This window comes from Pecten maximus, chromosome 2, assembly GCF_902652985.1.
Source record: "Pecten maximus chromosome 2, xPecMax1.1, whole genome shotgun sequence".
Taxonomy (NCBI): domain Eukaryota; kingdom Metazoa; phylum Mollusca; class Bivalvia; order Pectinida; family Pectinidae; genus Pecten; species Pecten maximus.
This window is the reverse complement of record NC_047016.1, coordinates 50,146,067-50,170,633: the sequence shown is the minus strand read 5'-3', so window position 1 is coordinate 50,170,633 and position 24,567 is coordinate 50,146,067. Positions and strand designations below refer to the sequence as shown.

The following is a 24,567-nucleotide window of genomic DNA, read 5'->3' as shown; positions in this document are numbered from 1 at the left end:
GTGACGTCACATTTTTCGCGCCATTCTCGGAATTTTTTTCATAGTGGTAAGAAAAAAAATCTCAACCAATCAGAAAGCCGCATTCTGCGTACAAACAATGCAAAATTTATTAGTATACGATAATAGTCAGACGTGTTTGACGCTTATTGATAATCCTAGTGGTTCGTTGTTACCGTCCGAACTTCCATTGAGGATTGTAACTTAATTCGGATTTGACCTAGATTTGAACGAGGAGTGCCATCGATGAATCAGAAGACAACCTACTCTTCCGGAACTCCTGGTCTTATTCTCCTTGTACTTATGTTTCAGGAGTCTAGATACAAATTATATTTTGTTTATATTTTTTCCTCGTTTAATCGATTTTGAGTTTGAATTACGGTTTCGTTATTATGTCGGTATTCCTTATCGTTTTTGAAATGTCAAATAAGTGTAGGAGTCCACAAACCTCCAAAGCACTCAACGTAAATGAAGATCTATACTGATCGTCTCGAATGAGGTATATATATATATATATATATATACACAAGACAATACCACACCTAAACTACATTATTCAAATGTTAAACACATCAAAATAATGACAAACGTAATTTCCCTTTCAAACATGTTGGCGTAGGTGTGTCGATTGATACTAATTGTATTTTCCTGTTTGTTGTCTGGACTAAGTATAATGAAAAACCATTTCGTGTTGTTTTTTTCTCCCTCTCCTTGTGTATTTTTCCAGAGACTTCAATTAATTGATTGACAGATTGACATTCAACCTACCTCCGAATAGTTGAATGAACGGCCTAATTTACTAAACACTGGTCGCATCTCTTCATCAGTGTAAAGGTACTTGGCTATCTCTCCAGGTGGCGGCTAAAGAACGAAAAAGTGTAGATGTCAACATACGGAGTATAACAGTTTAAAATAAAACCCATTCTCCAAACGTGCTAGGCAGATAATAATGGTTATAGGTCATCTCCGACGAGCTTTCATGGCAAATTTAGCTTCTTATACAGTTTGGAGATAATTTGTGGATAATTATGAAATATTTTGATCAGAAACTATGCTTCCTGTACATAAAATAACAAGAGATCCCAGAGGGATCTTGGCGCCCACCATTGAATGATCTTTATAGGTTCCATGTCAGATTGATCTTTTCTCTACTTTTCCCTTCCTCTAAGTCTTACTAATCTGTGTAAATTCAGAAACAGCCCTCTAGTACTTTTCAAACAAGGGGAACCTATATATAAAATTTAAGATTTAGCGATAATGGCTGTCTGTCGGCCATGTTGTTTTCGGATTGGTCCCAAAATGAAAAAAAACTAGGCACTAAGGGGAACCTACATATGAAATTTGAGAAAGATCCCTTCATTATACTTTCTGAGAAATAGCGATAACAAACTTCAATTGTCAAAATCCAAGATGGCTGCCTGTCGGCCATGTTGTTTTCTGATTAGTCTCAAAATGCAATATGCATAACTAGGCACCAAGGGGAACCTGCATATGAAATTTGAGAAAGATCCCTTCATTACTTTCTGAAAAATAGCGATAACAATCTTCAATTGTCAAAATCCAAGATGGCTGCCTGTCGGCCATGTTGTTTTCTGACTAGTCTATAAATGCAATATGCTTAACTAGGCACCGAGGGGAACCTGCATATGAAATTTCAGAACGATCCATTCAGTGCTTTCTGAGAAATAGCGATAACAAACTTCAATTGTCAAAATCCAAGATGGCTGCCTGTCGGCCATGTTGTTTTCCGATCAGTCTCAAAACGCAATATGCATAACTAGAAACCAAGAGGAACCTACTTATGAAATTTGAGAAAGATCCCTTCAGCACTTTCTGAGAAATAGCGATAACAAACTTCAATTGTCAAAATCCAAGATGGCTGCCTGTCGGCCATGTTGTTTTCCGATTGGTCTCAAAATGCAATATGCATAACTAGGCACCAAGAGGAACCTACATATGAAATTTGAGAAAGAGCCCTTCATTACTTTCTGAGTAATAGCAATAACAAACTTCAATTGTCAAAATCCAAGATGGCTGCCTGTCGACCATATTGTTTTCCGATTGGTCTCAAAATGCAATATGCATAACTAAGCACAAAGAGGTACTTACATATGAAATTTGAGAAAGATCCTTTCAGTACTTTCTGAGAAACAGCGATAACAAACTTCAACTGTCAAAATCCAAGATGGCTGCCTGTCGGCCATGTTGTTTTCCGATCGGTCTCAAAATGCAATATGCATAACTAGGCACAAAGAGGTACTTACATATGAAATTTGAGAAAGATCCCTTCAGTACTTTCTGAGAAACAGCGATAACAAACTTCAACTGTCAAAATCCAAGATGGCTGCCTGTCGGCCATGTTGTTTTCTGATTAGTCTCAAAATGCAATATGCATAACTAGGCACCGAGGGGAACATGCATATAAAATTTGAGAAAGATCCCTTCATTACTTTCTGAGAAATAGCGATAACAAACTTCAATTGTCAAAATCCAAGATGGCTGCCTGTCGGCCATGTTGTTTTCCGATCGGTCTCAAAATGCAATATGCATAACTAGGCACCAAGAGGAACCTGCATATGAAATTTGAGAAAGATCCTTTAAGTACTTTCTGAGAAATAGCGATAACAAACTTCAATTGTCAAAATCCAAGATGGCTGCCTGTCGGCCATGTTGTTTTCCGATCGGTCTCAAAATGCAATATGCATAACTAGGCACCAAGAGGAACCTGCATATGAAATTTGAGAAAGATCCCTTAAGTACTTTCTGAGAAATAGCGATAACAAACTTCAATTGTCAAAATCCAAGATGGCTGCCTGTCGGCCATGTTGTTTTCCGATCGGTCTCAAAATGCAATATGCATAACTATGCACCAAGGGGAACCTACATATGAAATTTGAGAAAGATCCCTTCAGCACTTTCTGAGGATTAGCGATAACAAGAATTGTTTACGGACGGACGGAGGGACGGACGGAGGGACGGACGGACGGACGGAGGGACGGACGGACGACGGACCACGGACGCAGGGCGATTTGAATAGCCCACCATCTGATGATGGTGGGCTAAAAACTCAACTCAATGACCTATACGAGATTCTCCTATCTACCTTTGAAGGTCATTGGTGATCATCATTATGATGTTGTAGTTATCACATTTCTTCGGACACGTTATCCTGTTGCTTATTTAAATTCCCGTTATAACGTTAATATGAAGACCTACCAACATAGATTTGCCACGTAACGTGGAGACTCGTCTCACTAGGTATAACATAGTAGTGGCAAGAATTTTCAGGTTCCTCTCGGCAACGTCCGTGAGAGGCTGTGAGGACAGACCGTAGTCCACCGGCTTCATAAGCAACTGTGAACAAATATATTCTTTATACACTGAATTGTTGATAGAACGCAGTCATCCATACGTTTAGATATGAATCACAAATAGGAAAGTGAAGAAAATGAAATTAGTAAGTATGGCATTAGTCATAAGAATTTCTACAAAACATGTGTTAAAAACATAAGTCCACCAACAGTGCCTTCCTTCCTGCAAGCATTGTCTCGAAGGAAAGTCCACAGACAACCAGACGATAATACAAACTATCACATAATCGTGACGACATACACAAACCAATTACGTCACATCGTGATGACATACAAAAACTATCACAGAATCGTGACAACATACAAACCAATTACGTCACATATTTACGTCAAAAGCAAAAATGTTATTAGTGCATATAGTATGAAATTAGAATACACGGTGAACATCGAAACACGCTTTTTATGTTTCAGTCACTGGAAAAATGGGGGTTCTGGGAAAATATAATTAAAGTGAACTATATTTTCATTGTATATGTGCTCAAAATAATTATATACCAACCAGTACAAACTACAAACCTCAATCTTACTTGCAACGAAGCAAACTCTGACTGCAACCACAGTAAGTTGTACTATTAGCGAGATGTTTCTCTGTTGTGTTTTTGTATGGTCACGTGTAATAAACTCACACACAACACGTGTTCTGTTGATATTTACAAATAAGTTAGTTACAAACTGGCAACAGATAAGTTAGTTACAAACTGGCAACAGATACGTTAGGTACAAACTGGCAACAGATAAGTTAGGTACAAACTGGCAACAGATAAGTTAGGTACAAACTGGCAACAGATACGTTAGGTACAAACTGACAACAGATACGTTAGGTACAAACTGGCAACTGATACGTTAGGTACAAACTGGCAACAGATAAGTTAGGTACAAACCGGCAACATATAAGGTAGGTACAAACTGGCAACAGATAAGTTAGGTACAAACCGGCAACAGATAAGTTAGTTACAAACTGGCAACAGATAAGTTAGGTACAAACTGGCAACAGATAAGTTAGTTACAAACTGGCAACAGATAAGTTAGGTACAAACTGGCAACAGATACGTTAGGTACAAACTGACAACAGATACGTTAGGTACAAACTGGCAACTGATACGTTAGGTACAAACTGGCAACAGATACGTTAGTTACAAACTGGCAACTGATACGTTAGGTACAAACTGGCAACAGATAAGTTAGTTACAAACTGGCAACAGATAAGTTAGGTACAAACTGGCAACAGATACGTTAGTTACAAACTGGCAACTGATACGTTAGGTACAAACTGGCAACAGATAAGTTAGGTACAAACTGGCAACAGATACGTTAGTTACAAATTGGCAACAGATAAGTTAGGTTCAAACTGGCAACAGATAAGTTAGGTACAAACTGGCAACAGATAAGTTAGTTACAAACTGGCAACAGATACGTTAGGTACAAACTGGCAACAGATAAGTTAGGTACAAACCGGCAACATATAAGTAAGGTATAAACTGGCAACAGATAAGTAAGGTACAAACCGGCAACACATAAGTTAGGTACAAACCGGCAACACATAAGTTAGGTACAAACTGGCAACAGATAAGGTAGGTACAAACTGGCAACAGATAAGTTAGTTACAAACTGGCAACAGATAAGTTAGGAACAAACCGGCAACAGATAAGTTAGGTACAAACTGGCAACAGATACGTTAGGTACAAACCGGCAACACATAAGTTAGGTACAAACTGGCAACAGATAAGTTAGGTACAAACTGTCAACAGATACGTTAGGTACAAACCGGCAACACATAAGTTAGGTACAAACTGGCAACAGATAAGTAAGGTATAAACTGGCAACAGATAAGTTAGTTACAAACTGGCAACAGATAAGTTAGTTACAAACTGGCAACAGATAAGTTAGGTACAAACTGGCAACTGATACGTTAGGTACAAACTGGCAACAGATAAGTTAGGTACAAACTGGCAACAGATAAGTTAGGTACAAACTGACAACAGATAAGTTAGGTACAAACTGGCAACACATAAGTTAGGTACAAACTTGCAACACATAATTTAGGTACAAACTGGCAACACTGGCAACAGATAAGTTAGGTACAAACTGGCAACAGATAAGTTAGGTACAAACTGACAACAGATAAGTTAGGTACAAACTGGCAACAGATAAGTTAGGTACAAACTGGCAACATATAAGTTAGGTACAAACTGGTAACAGATAAGTTAGGTACAAACTGGCAACAAATAAGTTAGGTACAAACCGGCAACAGATAAGTTAGGTACAAACTGGCAACAAATAAGTTAGGTACAAACCGGCAACACATAAGTTAGGTACAAACTGGCAACAGATAAGTTAGGTACAAACTGGCAACAGATAAGTTAGATACAAACTGGCAACACTGGCAACACATAAGTTAGATACAAAGTGGCAACACTGGCAACACATAAGTTAGATACAAACTGGCAACACATAAGTTAGGTACAAACTGGCAATGTATAGAACCATGGTGGGGAAAGAAGTCATGCAAACCTCGGACATTGACGTTCCACGTATATACAATCAATGGGCGACGTAACATGATAGCGTACGCTTCTAAACTGTAGAGTTCGGTTAATATATTTGTGACGCATTCAAATTGTTTGAAAATATCTATTGTAAATTCTCTTAAAAATGTATAAAAATGAAATTATAAATACGAAAAACTGATTTCAGGGAACGTTTACCCATTGCGATTCACAAACTGATAGCGAAGACCTAAGATTGTAAATCGTTTCACAAATGAATGGCTTATGTCTGAGATAATCAATTTCTAGAATCCTATTTCAATCAGAAGGTATTAATGTTTTCTTCAGAGAAGAATCCATATGATTCAAAAGAAATATATGTGACATTACCACGTTATGTTGAAAGCCGTACATATGTAAGTATATCGGCACCTTCCACTTACATTTCCTATGCTCTCGCATGTAAATACAGACTGGATTGAGAGACATATTTGCCTCGTGTTTTGATGCAATTGTAATCGATGATTAGTCAGCACTCCTTCATTAAAGCAGTGACCTCATTGTGGATAGTACAATCATACGATGCAGGAAAGGTTCAGCTTTCTATGGAAATTATACCTTTCATGATTTTGTGTCAATAAATGGTGATATCCTGTTTCATTTGGAATATCTGCAAATCGTGTCTTTTTGTATCAAAATTGCATTCGGATCACTCAAATGAACGCTACAGTAACATTAAATTGATCTCCAAATATAGTTTCATCAATGTTTACCGCAATTGCAACAAATAAGAAATACATTTTAAATGCACAGATAAATCATGCATTAGATGTTTTATCATCAACATATGACATACAACATGCACTTCTCCCAAACATGTATCATACAGACGCTTATCAATCAACAAGAACTCTTACGGTTGTTACAAGACTCCTCGAGATGAAGATTCCGACAATAAGGAGAAAGGCCTCCGCATCACCAATATTCGTTGTTCTTCCGTTCTCAGTAAATTGAAGTCTGTCCTGTTTGTGTAATGGAGATGGCAATAACGAATTTCAATCATACTATCAATTACTATAAAACATTAAAAAAATTGCACTGTTCAAACCAACAGTTTTAAATTCTGCATATGGATTATATATCAACATATCATTTTAAAAATCTGTGTGCGGATTTTATTTCATGCGAGTGATTTGAATATTATGTGTACATATTTGGTTTCATGTGATATTATTTTTGAAGTCTTGTTTGATATTTCATATAGTCCTATATTTCAAATTCTTGCGCACATAATTCGTCGGATATTATTTTGAAAACCATGTATTAATTTTTCTTCGCGGAGTGCTTTTCCTTAGTTGTTGGGTACTTTATGATTTTGTTTAAATTTAGATGTAATAGACAAGAGAATTACTTACCAGTTCCGCCTGCCAGAAGTATCCATCGGGGAAGCGCTTTCCATTACGGACTAGTTCAAACACGGCAGACTTTCTGTGGGTGCCCAATACCCCAGAGCTTGGCTGTAAAAGTCACATGACTTTGATAGATGTGTTTTGATATATTACAACCATTAAAATAGACTATTTCCTCCACTAGTGGTAAGTGGCTATCCCTAAGGTACGTCTCTCTGTTGTAGCTATGGTATTCTACCATGAATTTCTCATTTTACTTTATTATGTTCACATTTTCTTGTTCATTATGTCTTACATTACCAAAGAAAGAAAAGCTCAATATAACCTCACGAAATGTTTTCCCGTCACAATACACATTTAAACACACATATTTATTACCATACAAACTTACAAACGATGTGACCTCTCAGTACACATACTTTTATCACAACAAATAGTAATAAAAGTATGACAAAGTGAGAGATGCCATAGAAGATAACATTTTGTATGTTTATAAGATATTTTGATTCTGACAAAGAAGTACAAGTATACTATTCAAGTTTGTTCCCTAACGATGCAACTTGTCAGAACTATTCTTATTGAACTCTTGACCTATGAACAAAATGGTCACGTGAAATAAATTCACACACAACACGTGTTCCTTTTATATAACTACAAATAAAAGCATCTGTGTACCTTCCTACCGGAGACAGTGTTTCGCTGGTAGGCCAAATGAGTGACATATAAAGAAACAGTGTTTCAAACATCTTATGTGATGTGTCTATAAATATATCGGCCCAGACACAAATGAAAACATGATAATACTTTCTCAAACAGTAATAAACGTATGACAGACCTAGAGATGCTGATGAAGAAAACATCATAATTTATATGTTTATAAAATATTTTTATTTCTAAAATAAAGAACTTGTATGCTATTTTATGTTTGCATGCTTAAGATATTAAAAATCACTTATCAGAACTGTTGCGATTGAATAGTGAATACCTTGACCTAAGAAAACAAATTGACACGTGAAATAAACTCAAACACAACACGTGCTCTGTTTAAATTTACAAATTAACATCTGTCCACCTCCGCACCGGAAACAGTGTTTAGCAGGTAAGCCATGTGAGAGATACATAAAGAAAAGGTGTTTCTAACATCCTTTGTATATGTAAATATGTCGGCAATGACGCAAATAAAAACATAATACTTTATTATTTGAATTGTGATATTGAGATCGGACTAAAGGACAAAGCTAAACTACATTACAAAACAACTTCTAGTGATACAAGTCAACTTCGTCAAAACATGTACTTGATTTTGTGTATGTTTGATTTAACGATAAACTTAAACTGATCACAAGTAGGGGTAGGTATCGATAAGGGTCTATCTGAGATCATTTGACATGGAATCCTTCTCACCATGATTTCGGTAATGTGGTAGACGAGATTCTCCACCACATATTGGAGTTCCTGGAGCATTACATTTGTCTCTTTATCGCCAGCCCTATCACGGAGCAGGTTTGTCAGGTCGTAGGCCTGCGGACTCACCACATCCGCTAGCACAGGATATATATTACCACTGGGCTGAAATCACATCATAAAATCAAACGATCTCTATATATCTGTGGTAGCGAGGAACTTTAAAATCTTCAAGCTTTATAGCAAAGACATGACAGAAAACAAGGCCATAAATAGCATGACCGTGGCCGTGACTTAATTTGTATTTACGTTAAGGTAGCTGTGGTCGTGACTTTATTTGTACTTACATTAAGGTAGCTGTGGTCGTGACTTTATTTGTACTTACATTAAGGTAGCTGTAGCCGCGACTTTATTTGTGTTTACGTTAAGGTAGCTGTGGTCGTGACTTTATTTTGTATTTACGTTAAGGTAGCTGTGGTCGTGACTTTATTTGTACTTACATTAAGGTAGCTGTGGTCGTGACTTTGTTTGTACTTACATTAAAGTAGCTGTGGTCGTGACTTTATTTTATATTTACATTAAGGTAGCTGTGGTCGTGACTTTGTTTGTACTTACATTAAAGTAGCTGTGGCCGTGACTTTGTTTGTACTTACATTAAAGTAGCTGTGGTCGTGACTTTATTTGTACTTACATTAAGGTAGCTGTGGTCGTGACTTTATTTGTACTTACATTAAGGTAGCTGAAGTCGTGACTTTATTTGTACTTACATTAAGGTAGCTGTGGTCGTGACTTTATTTGTACTTACATTAAGGTAGCTGTTGCCATGAATTTATTTGTACTTACATTATAGTAGCTGTAGCCGCGACTTTATTTGTACTTACATTAAAGTAGTTGTGGCCATGACTTTATTTAATCTTCCATTAAGGTAGCTGTGGTCCCGACTTTATTTGTACTTACATTAAGGTAGCTGTTGCCGTGACTTTATTTGTTCTTACATTAAGGTAGCTGTTGCCGTGACTTTATTTGTTCTTACATTTAGGTAGCTGTAGTCGTGACTTTATCTGTACTTACATTAAGGTAGCTGTGGCGGCGACTTTATTTGTACTTACGTTAAGGTAGCTGTTGCCATGACTTTATTTGTACTTACATTAAGGTAGCTGTAGTCGTGACTTTATTTGTACTTACATTAAGGTAGCTGTTGCCATGAATTTATTTGTACTTACATTATAGTAGCTGTAGCCGCGACTTTATTTGTACTTACATTAAAGTAGTTGTGGCCATGACTTTATTTAATCTTCCATTAAGGTAGCTGTGGTCCCGACTTTATTTGTACTTACATTAAGGTAGCTGTTGCCGTGACTTTATTTGTTCTTACATTAAGGTAGCTGTTGCCGTGACTTTATTTGTTCTTACATTTAGGTAGCTGTAGTCGTGACTTTATCTGTACTTACATTAAGGTAGCTGTGGCGGCGACTTTATTTGTACTTACGTTAAGGTAGCTGTTGCCATGACTTTATTTGTACTTACATTAAGGTAGCTGTAGTCGTGACTTTATCTGTACTTACATTAAGGTAGCTGTGGCGGCGACTTTATTTGTACTTACGTTAAGGTAGCTGTTGCCATGACTTTATTTGTACTTACATTAAGGTAGCTGTGGCCGCGACTTTATTTGTACTTATATTAAGGTAGCTGTGGCGGCGACTTTATTTGTACTTACGTTAAGGTAGCTGTTGCCATGAATTTATTTGTACTTACATTAAAGTAGCTGTGGTCGTGACTTTATTTGTACTTACATTAAAGTAGCTGTGTTCGTGACTTTATTTGTACTTACATTAAAGTAGCTGTTGCCATGAATTTATTTGTACTTACATTAAAGTAGCTGTGGTCGTGACTTTATTTGTACTTACATTAAAGTAGCTGTGTTCGTGACTTTATTTGTACTTACATTAAAGTAGCTGTTGCCATGAATTTATTTGTACTTACATTAAAGTAGCTATGGCCGTGACTTTATCTGTACTTACATTAAGGTAGCTATGGCCGTGACTTTATTTTGTACTTACATAAAGTAGCTATGACGTTCACATTATTCATATTTACATTAAAGTAGCTTTGGCCGTGACATTTTTATACTTATGTTGAGGTAGATGTGGCCAATTCTTTATTTATACTTCATTTAGGTTTGGCCGTTACGTTTTTTATATTTATATAAAGGTAGTTGTGGCCATCATTTTATTTGTACTTACATTAAGGTATATTCTATGTAGTGCAGCGACAATCTCTTTGAGAATGATACCAAACAGGAAAACGCTGCTAGGTCTGTTTCCAATGTTCTGTGCATGGAATACATAAAACATGATATTTTATCAATATATAAATTAATGAAAGTTTAAGCATCGGTACTGTATATCATATATTTATCGTGTGCAGTTTTCTATGCAGTAATCAATAGCTTCAGCGAAAATGCAAAATATTAAAATCTCCACAATTAGATTGACTGAAGTAAAATTAGAAACACAAATGTCTTATGACCACAAAATATCGACTTGACATATTTTTTATGTCAAATCATTAAAACTATAATATACAAGTCCCTAAGCATTAATTATCTTAATAATGAAACTCTGAATCATAGAAATATAAAAAAAAAAATGAAAGAAATCGCGAAGAAATACACGAAATAAGTCAACTGGAATACGAAAATAAATACTCACTGATATGAAAAGACTTATAGAATAGATTGAGCGTCAGTTTTAACAACGCTATCTTCTAAGTTTCCTACTACAAATGCATTTCTTATTTGATATATATTTAAAGCACCATGGTAAATTATATAATAACTGTGAACAAAAAGACAATTCTAAAAGCTCCCAAGGCCTGTGATTAAACCTTGCATGCCGCTTAACTGTACATAATACAGTGTACCTTCCTATCACTGTGACAAATCTAGGAGGAGTAATGATCTTGTAACAAATTTATATTTTCTGTATGAAAGTATTGTGTATCTAAGGTTAAATTTTCTAGGTAATTAATCATTATCTCCGTAAAATTTTTTAGCCTGAATCTTAGTATTATCCCCAGTTACATAACAACAGTAAATCACGCTAGAATGTTAGGCTGTACGAGAGTCTTGTGAACGATCTGACATTTTAAACACCGCCATTAGAACTGGAACACATTCATCAATATGTACCACTCTGTATAGTATGACAATGCATTTAGTTTAAAAGTGCAAGATAAAGGCATTTAATATCTAATCATATTAAACAAATCATTCATCAATCCGAGAAATATTTCTTCAAAAATTGTTCAATGATTGTTTATACAAAGTATGTAACATTTTAAGACTTTGTTAAAAATGTTTCGTTTACATAGGAAAGATAAAATTTGGACAAATTAAAAATAAAAGTTATTAAAATAATTTGGTCTAAAATGTGGCTTGTATCATGCTTGTCATGTTGGTAAGTGTGTCTGATAATAAGAGTAAATAATGGCAATAAAGAAAGCTACAATTTCTACTTCGTATTATCTTACACGCATAAGTTGTTGTTATTTATCATAAAACGTTGATCAGTATTTTTTACCACTTTTAAACACATGTTTTATTACTTTATTATAAAGTAACATGAATACTGTCTAATTAATGTTTATTAGGTATATTGTATATAGTGTAAGTCGTATGAAACTACCTACTAACTTTATACAGGTATAAGGGATATACCATACCGCCACCCATGCTTATCTACAAGGCAAACCGATCTCAACAATGGCTACCTCTAAGTAGACTACCACCAAAAGAAAGCATCGACATTTATTTTGTTAATAAATTAAAACTACTTACAATAAAAACTACCGAACATTAAAACATATCCCTACAAACAAATGTCAACCACGCGTACAAACCAGTCCTAATACTATCGAACATCCAAACCTTTCTCTACTAACAAATGTCGTTACCACCCGTCGAAACTTATATGCGCATGGAGAAATTCTTCGCATGTATCAGCAGTTTTCAAACATCAATTAGTTACCTCCAATGTACAATTCAATCTTATTTCCTAGTGATTCTAAGACGAACCAGGAACTGCCTATAAAATGTTATTTGCGAATTATCATATTAACCAAGCCCAATATTTCTCTTTTTGTATGGTACCTTACTTATCATTGAAATCTACACCCTCATGCCTTCAAAATCAGCAAGAAGCAAGAATCCACTGGCCAACGTAAACTGTACTTACAAACCAACCACAACCATCAATATCAGTGTAGGCCAGCGTTAACTGCCCTGACAAATAAGTTACAACTACCCACACACTATGTTTAAATACAAATACAAATTTAAGTAACTTGGCTTTCAGTTAATTAAGATCTCTCTGTGTAAGTTCTTCTTAAAAGCACCAAGCATCACACCAACAAAAGCTGCTGCATTCACCGTGAGATTAAGTAAGCTAAGAGCTACAGCCGAGTTTAGACTTAACCTTAACGTTACCCCGGATAATGCTTAATCCCTTTTACATCAAAGACATCTCAAGGACAGCCAAAAGGACATACTGGTACTTTCTCTGAATTATTCATTTTATCTACACCACTAACAGCAGTCTGAGATAAAAGTATCTATGTATGAAGATACAAACACAATGCTTCACTTACTACATCATCAGTTTAAATTTGATGTGTTATTCAAATCAAGGTCATGCTCGGCTGATTAAGAACAATGATAATGTTGTTGTTATATATATAAAAAAAACTCGTTTACCAACAGGTGTAATTCAAACACCTGTGGGAACCTAGATTTCCTATCCTAAAAGGTTTGGAGTCACCAAACGTTTTCCTTTCGATGCTGATTACAACACAAGTTATTTATATAAATTCTTCGTATAGTTATTAGTACAGGTATAGTTGATAAGATATAGTGTGTACATATAAATTTTACAGGTAGTAGTTAACATAAAGTTGTTAGTACGTATAAGTTGTGAGTACAGTTATTAGTGTATACAGAAGTTAGTGATACAGGATAGTTAGTGTAGTAGGTATGATTAGTGTATACAGTATAGTTAGGTAGTACAGGATAGTATGTAGTACAGTATAGTTAGTGTAGTACAGTATAGTTAGTGTATACAGGTATGTAGTGTTAGTACAGGTATAATTAGTGTAGTACAGGTATAGTTAGTGTAGTACAGGTATAGTTAGTGTATACAGGTATAGTTAGTGTAGTACAGGTATAGTTAGTGTAGTACAGGTATAGTTAGTGTAGTACAGGTATAGTTAGTGTAGTACAGGTATAGTTAGTGTAGTACAGGTATAGTTAGTGTAGTACAGGTATAGTTAGTGTAAGTAAAAGTATGAGTCAATATAGTGTAGTACAGGTATAAGTTAGTGTAGTACAGGTATAAGTTAGTGTAGTACAGGTATAAGTTAGTGTAGTACAGGTATAAGTTAGTGTAGTACAGGTATGAGTTAGTGTAGTACAGGTATGAGTTAGTGTAGTACAGGTATAGTTAGTGTAGTACAGGTATGAGTTAGTGTAGTACAGGTATGAGTTAGTGTAGTACAGGTATGAGTTAGTGTAGTACAGGTATGAGTTAGTGTAGTACAGGTATGAGTTAGTGTAGTACAGGTATGAGTTAGTGTAGTACAGGTATGAGTTAGTGTAGTACAGGTATAAGTTAGTGTAGTACAGGTATAAGTCAGTGTAGTACAGGTATGAGTTAGTGTAGTACAGGTATAAGTTAGTGTAGTACAGGTATGAGTTAGTGTAGTACAGGTATGAGTTAGTGTAGTACAGGTATGAGTTAGTGTAGTACAGGTATGAGTTAGTGTAGTACAGGTATGAGTTAGTGTAGTACAGGTATGAGTTAGTGTAGTACAGGTATGAGTTAGTGTAGTACAGGTATGAGTTAGTGTAGTACAGGTATGAGTTAGTGTAGTACAGGTATGAGTTAGTGTAGTACAGGTATGAGTTAGTGTAGTACAGGTATGAGTTAGTGTAGTACAGGTATGAGTTAGTGTAGTACAGGTATGAGTTAGTGTAGTACAGGTATGAGTTAGTGTAGTACAGGTATGAGTTAGTGTAGTACAGGTATGAGTTAGTGTAGTACAGGTATGAGTTAGTGTAGTACAGGTATGAGTTAGTGTAGTACAGGTATGAGTTAGTGTAGTACAGGTATGAGTTAGTGTAGTACAGGTATGAGTTAGTGTAGTACAGGTATAAGTTAGTGTAGTACAGGTATGAGTTAGTGTAGTACAGGTATGAGTTAGTGTAGTACAGGTATGAGTTAGTGTAGTACAGGTATAAGTTAGTGTAGTACAGGTATAAGTTAGTGTAGTACAGGTATGAGTTAGTGTAGTACAGGTATAAGTTAGTGTAGTACAGGTATGAGTTAGTGTAGTACAGGTATGAGTTAGTGTAGTACAGGTATAAGTTAGTGTAGTACAGGTATGAGTTAGTGTAGTACAGGTATGAGTTAGTGTAGTACAGGTATAAGTTAGTGTAGTACAGGTATGAGTTAGTGTAGTACAGGTATGAGTTAGTGTAGTACAGGTATTAGTTAGTGTAGTATAGGTATAAGTTAGTGTAGTACAGGTATGAGTTAGTGTAGTACAGGTATGAGTTAGTGTAGTACAGGTATTAGTTAGTGTAGTACAGGTATTAGTTAGTGTAGTACAGGTATTAGTTAGTGTAGTACAGGTATAAGTTAGTGTAGTACAGGTATTAGTTAGTGTAGTACAGGTATAAGTTAGTGTAGTACAGGTATAAGTTAGTGTAGTACAGGTATAAGTTAGTGTAGTACAGGTATAAGTTAGTGTAGTACAGGTATAAGTTAGTGTAGTACAGGTATTAGTTAGTGTAGTACAGGTATTAGTTAGTGTAGTACAGGTATTAGTTAGTGTAGTACAGGTATTAGTTAGTGTAGTACAGGTATAAGTTAGTGTAGTACAGGTATAAGTTAGTGTAGTACAGGTATGAGTTAGTGTAGTACAGGTATAAGTTAGTGTAGTACAGGTATAAGTTAGTGTAGTACAGGTATTAGTTAGTGTAGTACAGGTATGAGTTAGTGTAGTACAGGTATAAGTTAGTGTAGTACAGGTATGAGTTAGTGTAGTACAGGTATGAGTTAGTGTAGTACAGGTATAAGTTAGTGTAGTACAGGTATGAGTTAGTGTAGTACAGGTATGAGTTAGTGTAGTACAGGTATAAGTTAGTGTAGTACAGGTATGAGTTAGTGTAGTACAGGTATGAGTTAGTGTAGTACAGGTATAAGTTAGTGTAGTACAGGTATGAGTTAGTGTAGTACAGGTATAAGTTAGTGTAGTACAGGTATAAGTTAGTGTAGTACAGGTATGAGTTAGTGTAGTACAGGTATGAGTTAGTGTAGTACAGGTATAAGTTAGTGTAGTACAGGTATGAGTTAGTGTAGTACAGGTATGAGTTAGTGTAGTACAGGTATAAGTTAGTGTAGTACAGGTATGAGTTAGTGTAGTACAGGTATGAGTTAGTGTAGTACAGGTATGAGTTAGTGTAGTACAGGTATGAGTTAGTGTAGTACAGGTATGAGTTAGTGTAGTACAGGTATGAGTTAGTGTAGTACAGGTATAAGTTAGTGTAGTACAGGTATAAGTTAGTGTAGAACAGGTATAAGTTAGTGTAGTACAGGTATAAGTTAGTGTAGTACAGGTATGAGTTAGTGTAGTACAGGTATGAGTTAGTGTAGTACAGGTATAAGTTAGTGTAGTACAGGTATGAGTTAGTGTAGTACAGGTATGAGTTAGTGTAGTACAGGTATGAGTTAGTGTAGTACAGGTATGAGTTAGTGTAGTACAGGTATTAGTTAGTGTAGTACAGGTATAAGTTAGTGTAGTACAGGTATTAGTTAGTGTAGTACAGGTATTAGTTAGTGTAGTACAGGTATTAGTTAGTGTAGTACAGGTATAAGTTAGTGTAGTACAGGTATAAGTTAGTGTAGTATAGGTATAAGTTAGTGTAGTACAGGTATAAGTTGATGTAGTACAGGTATGAGTAAGTGTAGTACAGGTATAAGTTAGTGTAGTACAGGTATAAGTTAGTGTAGTATAGGTATAAGTTAGTGTAGTACAGGTATAAGTTGATGTAGTACAGGTATGAGTAAGTGTAGTACAGGTATTAGTTAGTGTAGTACAGGTATTAGTTAGTGTAGTACAGGTATAAGTTAGTGTAGTACAGGTATAAGTTAGTGTAGTATAGGTATAAGTTAGTGTAGTACAGGTATAAGTTGATGTAGTACAGGTATGAGTAAGTGTAGTACAGGTATAAGTTAGTGTAGTACAGGTATAAGTTAGTGTAGTACAGGTATGAGTAAGTGTAGTACAGGTATTAGTTAGTGTAGTACAGGTATAAGTTAGTGTAGTACAGGTATAAGTTAGTGTAGTACAGGTATGAGTTAGTGTAGTATAGGTATAAGTGTTAGTGTAATGTTTCCAAACTAGGAAACAAAACTTGGGTTAAAAGAGGTACATGACACTTTGCTAGATTCTAATTAAGTTGTTTCTGCAAGTGATGAAAAGAACAACAAATTATTTTAAAGCGTGCTGATGAATTAAATTATGTGTTTTTAGTTATTAGTAAAGCTGTTATTTCGGCTAAAAGGAGAGAACTTACTTAATATACATACCCTCTGTTTCTTATTTTTATACTTATGATAGCAAAGTAAAATATTATTAACTGTAAAGAAATCTTTATAAAGATTATAATCATTATTTACTTTTAACATACATTTACAATAATGTATGTATTAAAAGAAAATGTTCAGAACAATGATCTACAAATCTGGGAAACAATATGTAGATTTCTTTAATAAAAAATATTGAATTCAGAATTTTTCAATTCTATAATCTTAATTGTAATTTTGAAATTTTTGTCTATAATTTTTTTTTTTTTTTTCGATCCATGGCCCTGCTACAGTTCTCTCCCCTTGTTAGTGTGTTAGTCTACCTTCTTAGCCGCAGTTCTAAGTATTGCTATAAACCATGCAGCATAAGCTATGTGCCGGAACCTTCTGAGCGCTTCTGAAAAACAGAAAAAAGAAAAACACAATTAGGAAATTATAACAATTGTAAATGTATTTAACTACATCTAATCAATTTTTATATGAAACAATTAAGGAATGGAGAAAACAAAATCATTGGAGTTCAAGATTCATTTTTATTTTGCATGATAATAATTATTTTTTAAGAATAAGTATTACGAATATCAATTTGGGAGTTCAAAATGGGCGTGTAAATAACTCGAGATCTACCATCACAATAATCAGGACACAGTTTTTTGAAAAGGGAATCAGACAACAGAATGATTATCAAATGAAAACAAAATAGTTACTTATATACATACTCAAGTAGTATTGAAGGAGGGAACTTAACGCATTCAAAATAAATATGAATTAAGTATAATGCTTATACAGGGGTTATTCTATAGCTGAGGGAAGGTTGGTCATCAGAATGGGGACAAAATGGGAACGTTCCTCTAACGTAAGTCTTTAATTTTTAGAATTGGTTACTTAACCGAATACAATGCTGATTCAGTCTCAAAAGTCTATTAAATACAAGGGGTTTAAAATCACAGAGATAAATAAGCGAAAATTGATAAAATGTTTAATTAATCAATAACGAACACACTGAATTACAAACATGGCCTCCTTAATGAAGAGCAGACTTAACGAGCTCCTCCTACATAATGTAATGTGTATTTTCACTGTAGTACTTACTAGGCCCAGGGAAGGCATGTTTGGTAAAGGGCTTTACCGCTCGTTTTGATGCTGTGTTGTGTGGAGAAAAATAAAAAGTTAATAATAATTACAAAATAAATAACATTAATTACAAATGAAACTGAGCAAAATTTTCAACAAAGCAACAAAAATTTGAATAATTTCAGCTGATACTGATTACAGACAGAATAATTTATTGAGTAATTTCAAATGACATCATTCTTAAATTTTTACAACTTATTCAAATTCAAGAAATCAAAATTATGAAAATGGCCTAATTTTACAAAGAGAATTTTGTAATTTGTAAACATTCAAAACATTCTTCCCTCCAGTTAAATTTTCTTGTCCAATGTGACATATTTAAATCAATCTGTCTCAGTTAACAACGTTTAAAACTTAATATTGTAACAATTAGCCTAGATATCAAGAGAATTTGGGCTTTAAAGAATAAATTGTCTAATTTTGTATTCTTCTGGGTCAATTTAATACCCTGTCATGCCCACTTCATTGGGTCAAACCCATTATACAATGCAACTTAGCATGAGTTGGCCCCATAATATCAAGACGAATACGGTGTCAATCAGTTTATCCATTCAGGAGGAGAATTTTTTTTCAAAATTAAATTGGCTAATTTTGCAATAAGTGGGTCGCCATCACATTCAATCAGGGACTTTTGGGTCTTTGGTTTCAATATAACATATAATTTATTTGTCATAAATGAATGATCATGGTTGAAATCCATTTAACTGTCAAGTAGCAGGTGCCATCTGATTATTGCACCTCGCCTCTCAGGCCCCTGAATAAACACACTATAATTTTAAAAGTATATTCAATCACAACAATTAATTAGAACACAGCAGAGCAAATTTGGTTGAAATCCAATGATTCGTCCAGGAGGAGAAGGCTTTGAAAGAAAAAGTTGACAGAAGCTGAACGCAGCACTGCATCATAAAATCAGTGGATGAGCTGGTGAGCTTAAACCAGAGACTTGTAACACATGTGATATACAAGTCTCTGCTTAAACACGATATTTTACTGTTAACCACACTCAAAGATAGAGTTCAGCTTGAAAAAACTAGATAAAAACATAAATGGTTTCAGGAAAATACAAGAATTTACAGATGGTGGGACACTTGGATTGTATAGCTGTCAACTGTCTTAACAATTGAGGTGATCTGGCTTGCATTTCTCAGAAACAGAACCGACTCAAAACATTTTACATACATGAATGATTTGTTTAAAAACTTTACTCCTTATAATTATTAACCCATTTTGTGTTACATAAACATATGAGAGATCCCAGAGGGATCTTGGGGCCCACCATTGAATGAAAGACTGATCTTTTCTCTTCTTTTCCCTTTTTTCACTCTTCTTTTGAAACATTTAAGAACTCGGCCATGTTGTTTTCCTATCGGTCCCAAAATGCAATATCCTCAACTAAGGAACCAAGTGGAACTTGCATATGAAAAACTAAAAATGTCCATCACACCAGTTACGCTTAGTATTAACGTTTCCATGGCATAATAAGTAAAATTTCTCTGAATATGGCCGTACATATATACACGACAATATAGTTTGAAAACTTTGGGCAAAACTGATGCTGAAATGACAATGTAAATTGTACATAATCACCTTATCTTTCTGATAGAGATGCTTTTTCAGATTGGAGTTTTAGAAATGTTGAATTTGTTTACCACTTTCAAATGTTTTAAAATCTTAAATTTTTGTCTAACAGTGTGGTTGCAACTTTTATGCTGTTAAAGCAGTGTGAGTATTCATTTGAATTTTGATTAAAAAAAAAGAAAAAAAAACATGAAATAAACAAAAAATATTAAAGCCTTAATTGTCTTCTGCGAGGAATTATCGGCATTAAAGAAATGAAAACAATTTACAAACAAGTTTTCTTTGTCAACATGTGTACTTTAGTTTGATATCTATGACAGAACTTTCATCATTTCAGAAATTAATCAGAAGAATAAAAAAACATTCTTCTTTTTAGAAAAGTTTGTATTTATTGGTAGTTAAAGACTAAAAAAAAAAGTCAACATAACAATCTACCAAATATGTTTGTCAGTCAAAATTAATTAATATTAGTCAGTGAAATATGTTTGTCAGTCAAAATTAGTCAGTGAAATATGTTTGTTAGTCAAAATTAGTCATTGTAAATACAAATGGCCTCCTTTTCTTCATCAAACAATGACAAACACCTGTCACTTTTCTTATTCTAAGGAGAAGATCATTCATACATACCAACAGGTGGTGGAGATATTGACCGCGGTCTGGACACTTGACCGTGAGGTATGACTAAAGCTCTTGCAGGTTCCGGCCGTCCAGTAGCTGCAACTTTTTTTTTTTTTGAAAGAAAAATGTCAAAATTGTTTAAAAAACTGCTAAAAAAACTTTTTCTTCTTCTGATAAATTTAAGCATCACAAATTTTATTAAATTATATTTTTTCTTATTTTGTTAGTATAGAGAAAATATCTGGTTTTGCATAGAAAATACACAATAAAACAGCTGTTTATTTCCTTAATGAATATTCCCCTACAAGAAACACATTGAACACCATCAATAAATCGTCCCTCGTACCTCAAAACTAATTTCACGGTTTTACAGATTAAAATTCTTACTATGAAGTCTACCTTTGGATGGCTTACTCCCCATGGTCACAGATGAGATATGGCCGTACCCCATGTGTACCTGTATTACCTACCCAGTACCTAGTGTTCGTCAATGTCTAGGGGGAGCGGCATTTAATGTAGCATGAACGCCATCTATATATCCCGCCTAAACAACAACTGTATGTGTGATTTAATATAGAGATATGTTTGTGTGTTTAAACTTGTACCCCATCTGTTTATTTACCCTGTGAATACACAACAACTGTTTAGCTATTGTCTAGATTCATCATACATCCATTCAAACATGGCCTTTCATACACTGTATTTAAATCAGCTTTTTAAATTACATGTATGATAATTTTTCACAAGTTTATTCCTCATTCACGTCTTGACATCCTTTCATTTATATGGTTTTCAACTGAACATTGATTTGGAGTTTTAAAAACTTCCCAATATTAAAATGTTGAAAATAAATTATGAGTTTAATGTATCTAGCTAGCTATATTTTCACATAAATGGAGAAATTTGGATTTTTCAATCATGGGCCGTTCTGATTTTCATTGTTTTGGCCTTAAGTGTCACAGATGAATCCTAGAAGTATGAAAAAGATAACTTCTATGCAAAACCAGATTCTGTTTTCTCCTAAAGTATTTTGATAGCATATAAATGAAACATTCGCAATATTGAAATAGCTATCTTAATTGTCTACAATTAAAACAGGAAGCAATTGTAACATAATTCTACACAAATTTAATCTACAATACTGAAATTAATTACAATCCACCTCGTATTAGTACTCCGGTGTCATCACACTTCGATCATTTAAGTTCTTGAATTACTTCTCGTCATGGAAACCAGTAAATTGATAAATAGTTACCGATATGATATATATTATATAATACAGAAAACTACACTGCACCTCTACCGGCCGTTAAATTACTGCACACCACTGGGTCCCAGTTTCATCAACGTTAAATTTTCCAGAGGAATGAATTAATTTTTAATACTTTCCTACGGAAAATTTTGAGATATGGAATGAAAATAGGATATGTTATGGAGATATTGAAACATCAGGCAGTTTATGAAAGTGACAACATACTTTATAAAATAAACATAAAACAGTGCGATATCAATATTATGAAAATACAGTGTGAATATCTGAAGGACTGGCTGGAATGCAATATTTTGACATTTTAAAATGAGAAGTATTGTATATTAAAGCTTACATTACACTTGAGCTAACATACCTAGATCTTCATGGACATTTTGACTAAATTGCTCTTTAGTAAAAAAATTTTTTTATCTAAAATTTAAAAAATCAGAACATTTTTTAAGAAATAAATTTGTACATCCTTCAGGTGCACTGTGTTTTCATATCAAAATTTCAAAAGTTCAATTATGAAACATTTTTTAAATAAGAAAATAATTACATGGTATACAGTTAAGGAAGAACAGAAGAATCGCTACACAGAAATCATCCACATTGTACACAGAAGATAGGATATAGATATTATGTGAAAATTTTACATCAAATGCCTTGGTTTTTCTTACCTTTCACTTAATCAGCAGACTTTTCTAATGGGCTGGAGGACAACTGACGAAAATTCTAAGGGCCGGAGGACAACTGACGAAAATTCTAATGGGCCGGAGGACAACTGACGAAAATTCGAATGGGCTTGAGGACAACTGACGAAAATTCTTATGTGCTGGAGGACAACTGATGAAAATTTGCCCCATCTAGAAAGACCTTGGTTAGATACGTCATGTTTAATTAACATGTATGTGCGGTATTTAAGTCTTCCATATATACAACTCCCACTTGCTACGTTAAAATTTGTAGGTATTATTGTTCATGGCTTCAAGCCATTCAGATAATTTGGTGGCACAAATGTTCATAAATAACCCCATTATAACCAATAGTATTTCTATTTTTCTATTAATCTTGTATTTATATAATTTTCGTCGTTACCTATCCATCTTATGTTCATATACAAAACTGGATTTTATTTTATACAGTATTCATCATCATCATCATCATCATCATTCATCACCATTCATCGTCGTCATCGTCATCATCCACAATTTACATCATGAGAGAAACAGGATATCAAACTTGTGATAATTACGTTCATAGAACAAACTCATTATATTTGGATTTTAATCATTCTGGTCACTCTATACATTTTGACATTTATAAATCAAACATTTAAATCTGGGCAATGGAAATTCAATAAGCCTTAAGGGCAAACAGTAAACTGTATACATTATAAATTCTAATTTGATTTCTATAAACAAGACGCTGGACGTTGATATAACATATTATGTTCCAATATCATGCCCAGTTTGTCATCTTTGTAATACTTATGTAAATTCATTCCCTTTAGGATTTCCTGACTGGCGCCTGATGAAATGTGTATGGAATACTAAATCATTTACAAGTTAATGTACGCCTTCGATTCAAAATCACCAAACTAAACCATTCCATATATGTATATAAGTATACATTAAATTCCAATAAATCTTCAAATCGACTTCTATATCCTGAAGATGTCATCGGTAAACAGATACAGTAGTGTATAGTAAGTCATCTGAGATTTACTTCTTTACATTTAAAATCTTGTTCCAGACTAATCCATTTTCTACCTCCCAGTCCTAACTGGATTTCAAAAATTTCCACCTTTAACATCCCTGGTGAGTCCTAGGATGAATTTATGCTGTGGCTACATGTATGATGTATCTTTGTAAAGTAGCTGTATGGTGTATCTTTGTAAAGAGGCTGTATGGTGCATCTTCGTATTCATTGACAAAATACTGTATTTATTTCTCAACTCATACTTAGAAGTTTTGTTCTGACTTGTTGACCATTTTGCACAATCCTTGATATTTGTCTAATTAGCTAATTAGAAAACATTTATAAATTTTCAGGAAGGTAAAGATAGATTTCATTGAAGTTTTCAAAATATTGAAAAAAAAATTTTTTATAAATGATGGAACACCATTTGATAATAGTTATATTATTTCTTCCAAAATTCTTAGATAATGAAAAAATAACAAGAGGCCCAATGGGCCTTAACGGTCACCTGAGATTTGAAATATTTCAGTTAATTTAATTGACCCTTTTTAGCCCCACCCATCAGCCCCTAGGGGTCAGTCAGGGCCAACATATGCATATTATCAAACTTTCATCCCATGCTGAAAATGTTAACCAAGTTAGAATGAATTCCAATAGAAATCAAACAAATCATAGTCAAAAATGTGATTTCCCTATATAAACTATAGTAAAATTTACCCCCTCCCCATGGGCAAACACATGACCCCAGGGTCATGAAATTCATTAATTTAGTAAAACACCATAAGACCCTTCCACCTATGAAGAGCATTTGATTCTACCTTATTTCGGTCTTGAGAAGAAGATTTTTGAAATTTCAGTCAATTTGACCCTTTTTAGCCCCGCCCATCAGCCCCTGGGGGTCAGTAAGGGCCAACATGTGCATGCCATCAAACTGTCATCCCATGCTGATAATGTTTACCAAATTATAATGAATTC

At 34.4% G+C, this 24,567-nt stretch overlaps 1 protein-coding gene across 5 annotated transcripts in view; it reads right to left on the bottom strand.

Moving 5' to 3' along the window:
- LOC117322372 overlaps positions 1-24,567 on the bottom strand; it is a 75,613-nt gene that overhangs the window by 9,076 nt on the left and 41,970 nt on the right. For 4 of the 5 annotated variants that reach the window (XM_033877243.1, XM_033877241.1, XM_033877240.1 and 1 more), the window contains 9 exons: positions 20,652-20,744; positions 18,402-18,452; positions 17,633-17,706; positions 10,911-10,997; positions 8,668-8,832; positions 7,270-7,371; positions 6,772-6,876; positions 3,214-3,351; positions 766-858 (listed from right to left, as the gene is read on the bottom strand). In XM_033877243.1, coding sequence (XP_033733134.1) covers positions 766-858; positions 3,214-3,351; positions 6,772-6,876; positions 7,270-7,371; positions 8,668-8,832; positions 10,911-10,997; positions 17,633-17,706; positions 18,402-18,452; positions 20,652-20,744 — 908 coding nt within the window. The remainder of the gene's footprint in view (positions 1-765; positions 859-3,213; positions 3,352-6,771; positions 6,877-7,269; positions 7,372-8,667; positions 8,833-10,910; positions 10,998-17,632; positions 17,707-18,401; positions 18,453-20,651; positions 20,745-24,567) is intronic. The other variant, XM_033877244.1, reaches the window with a different exon arrangement.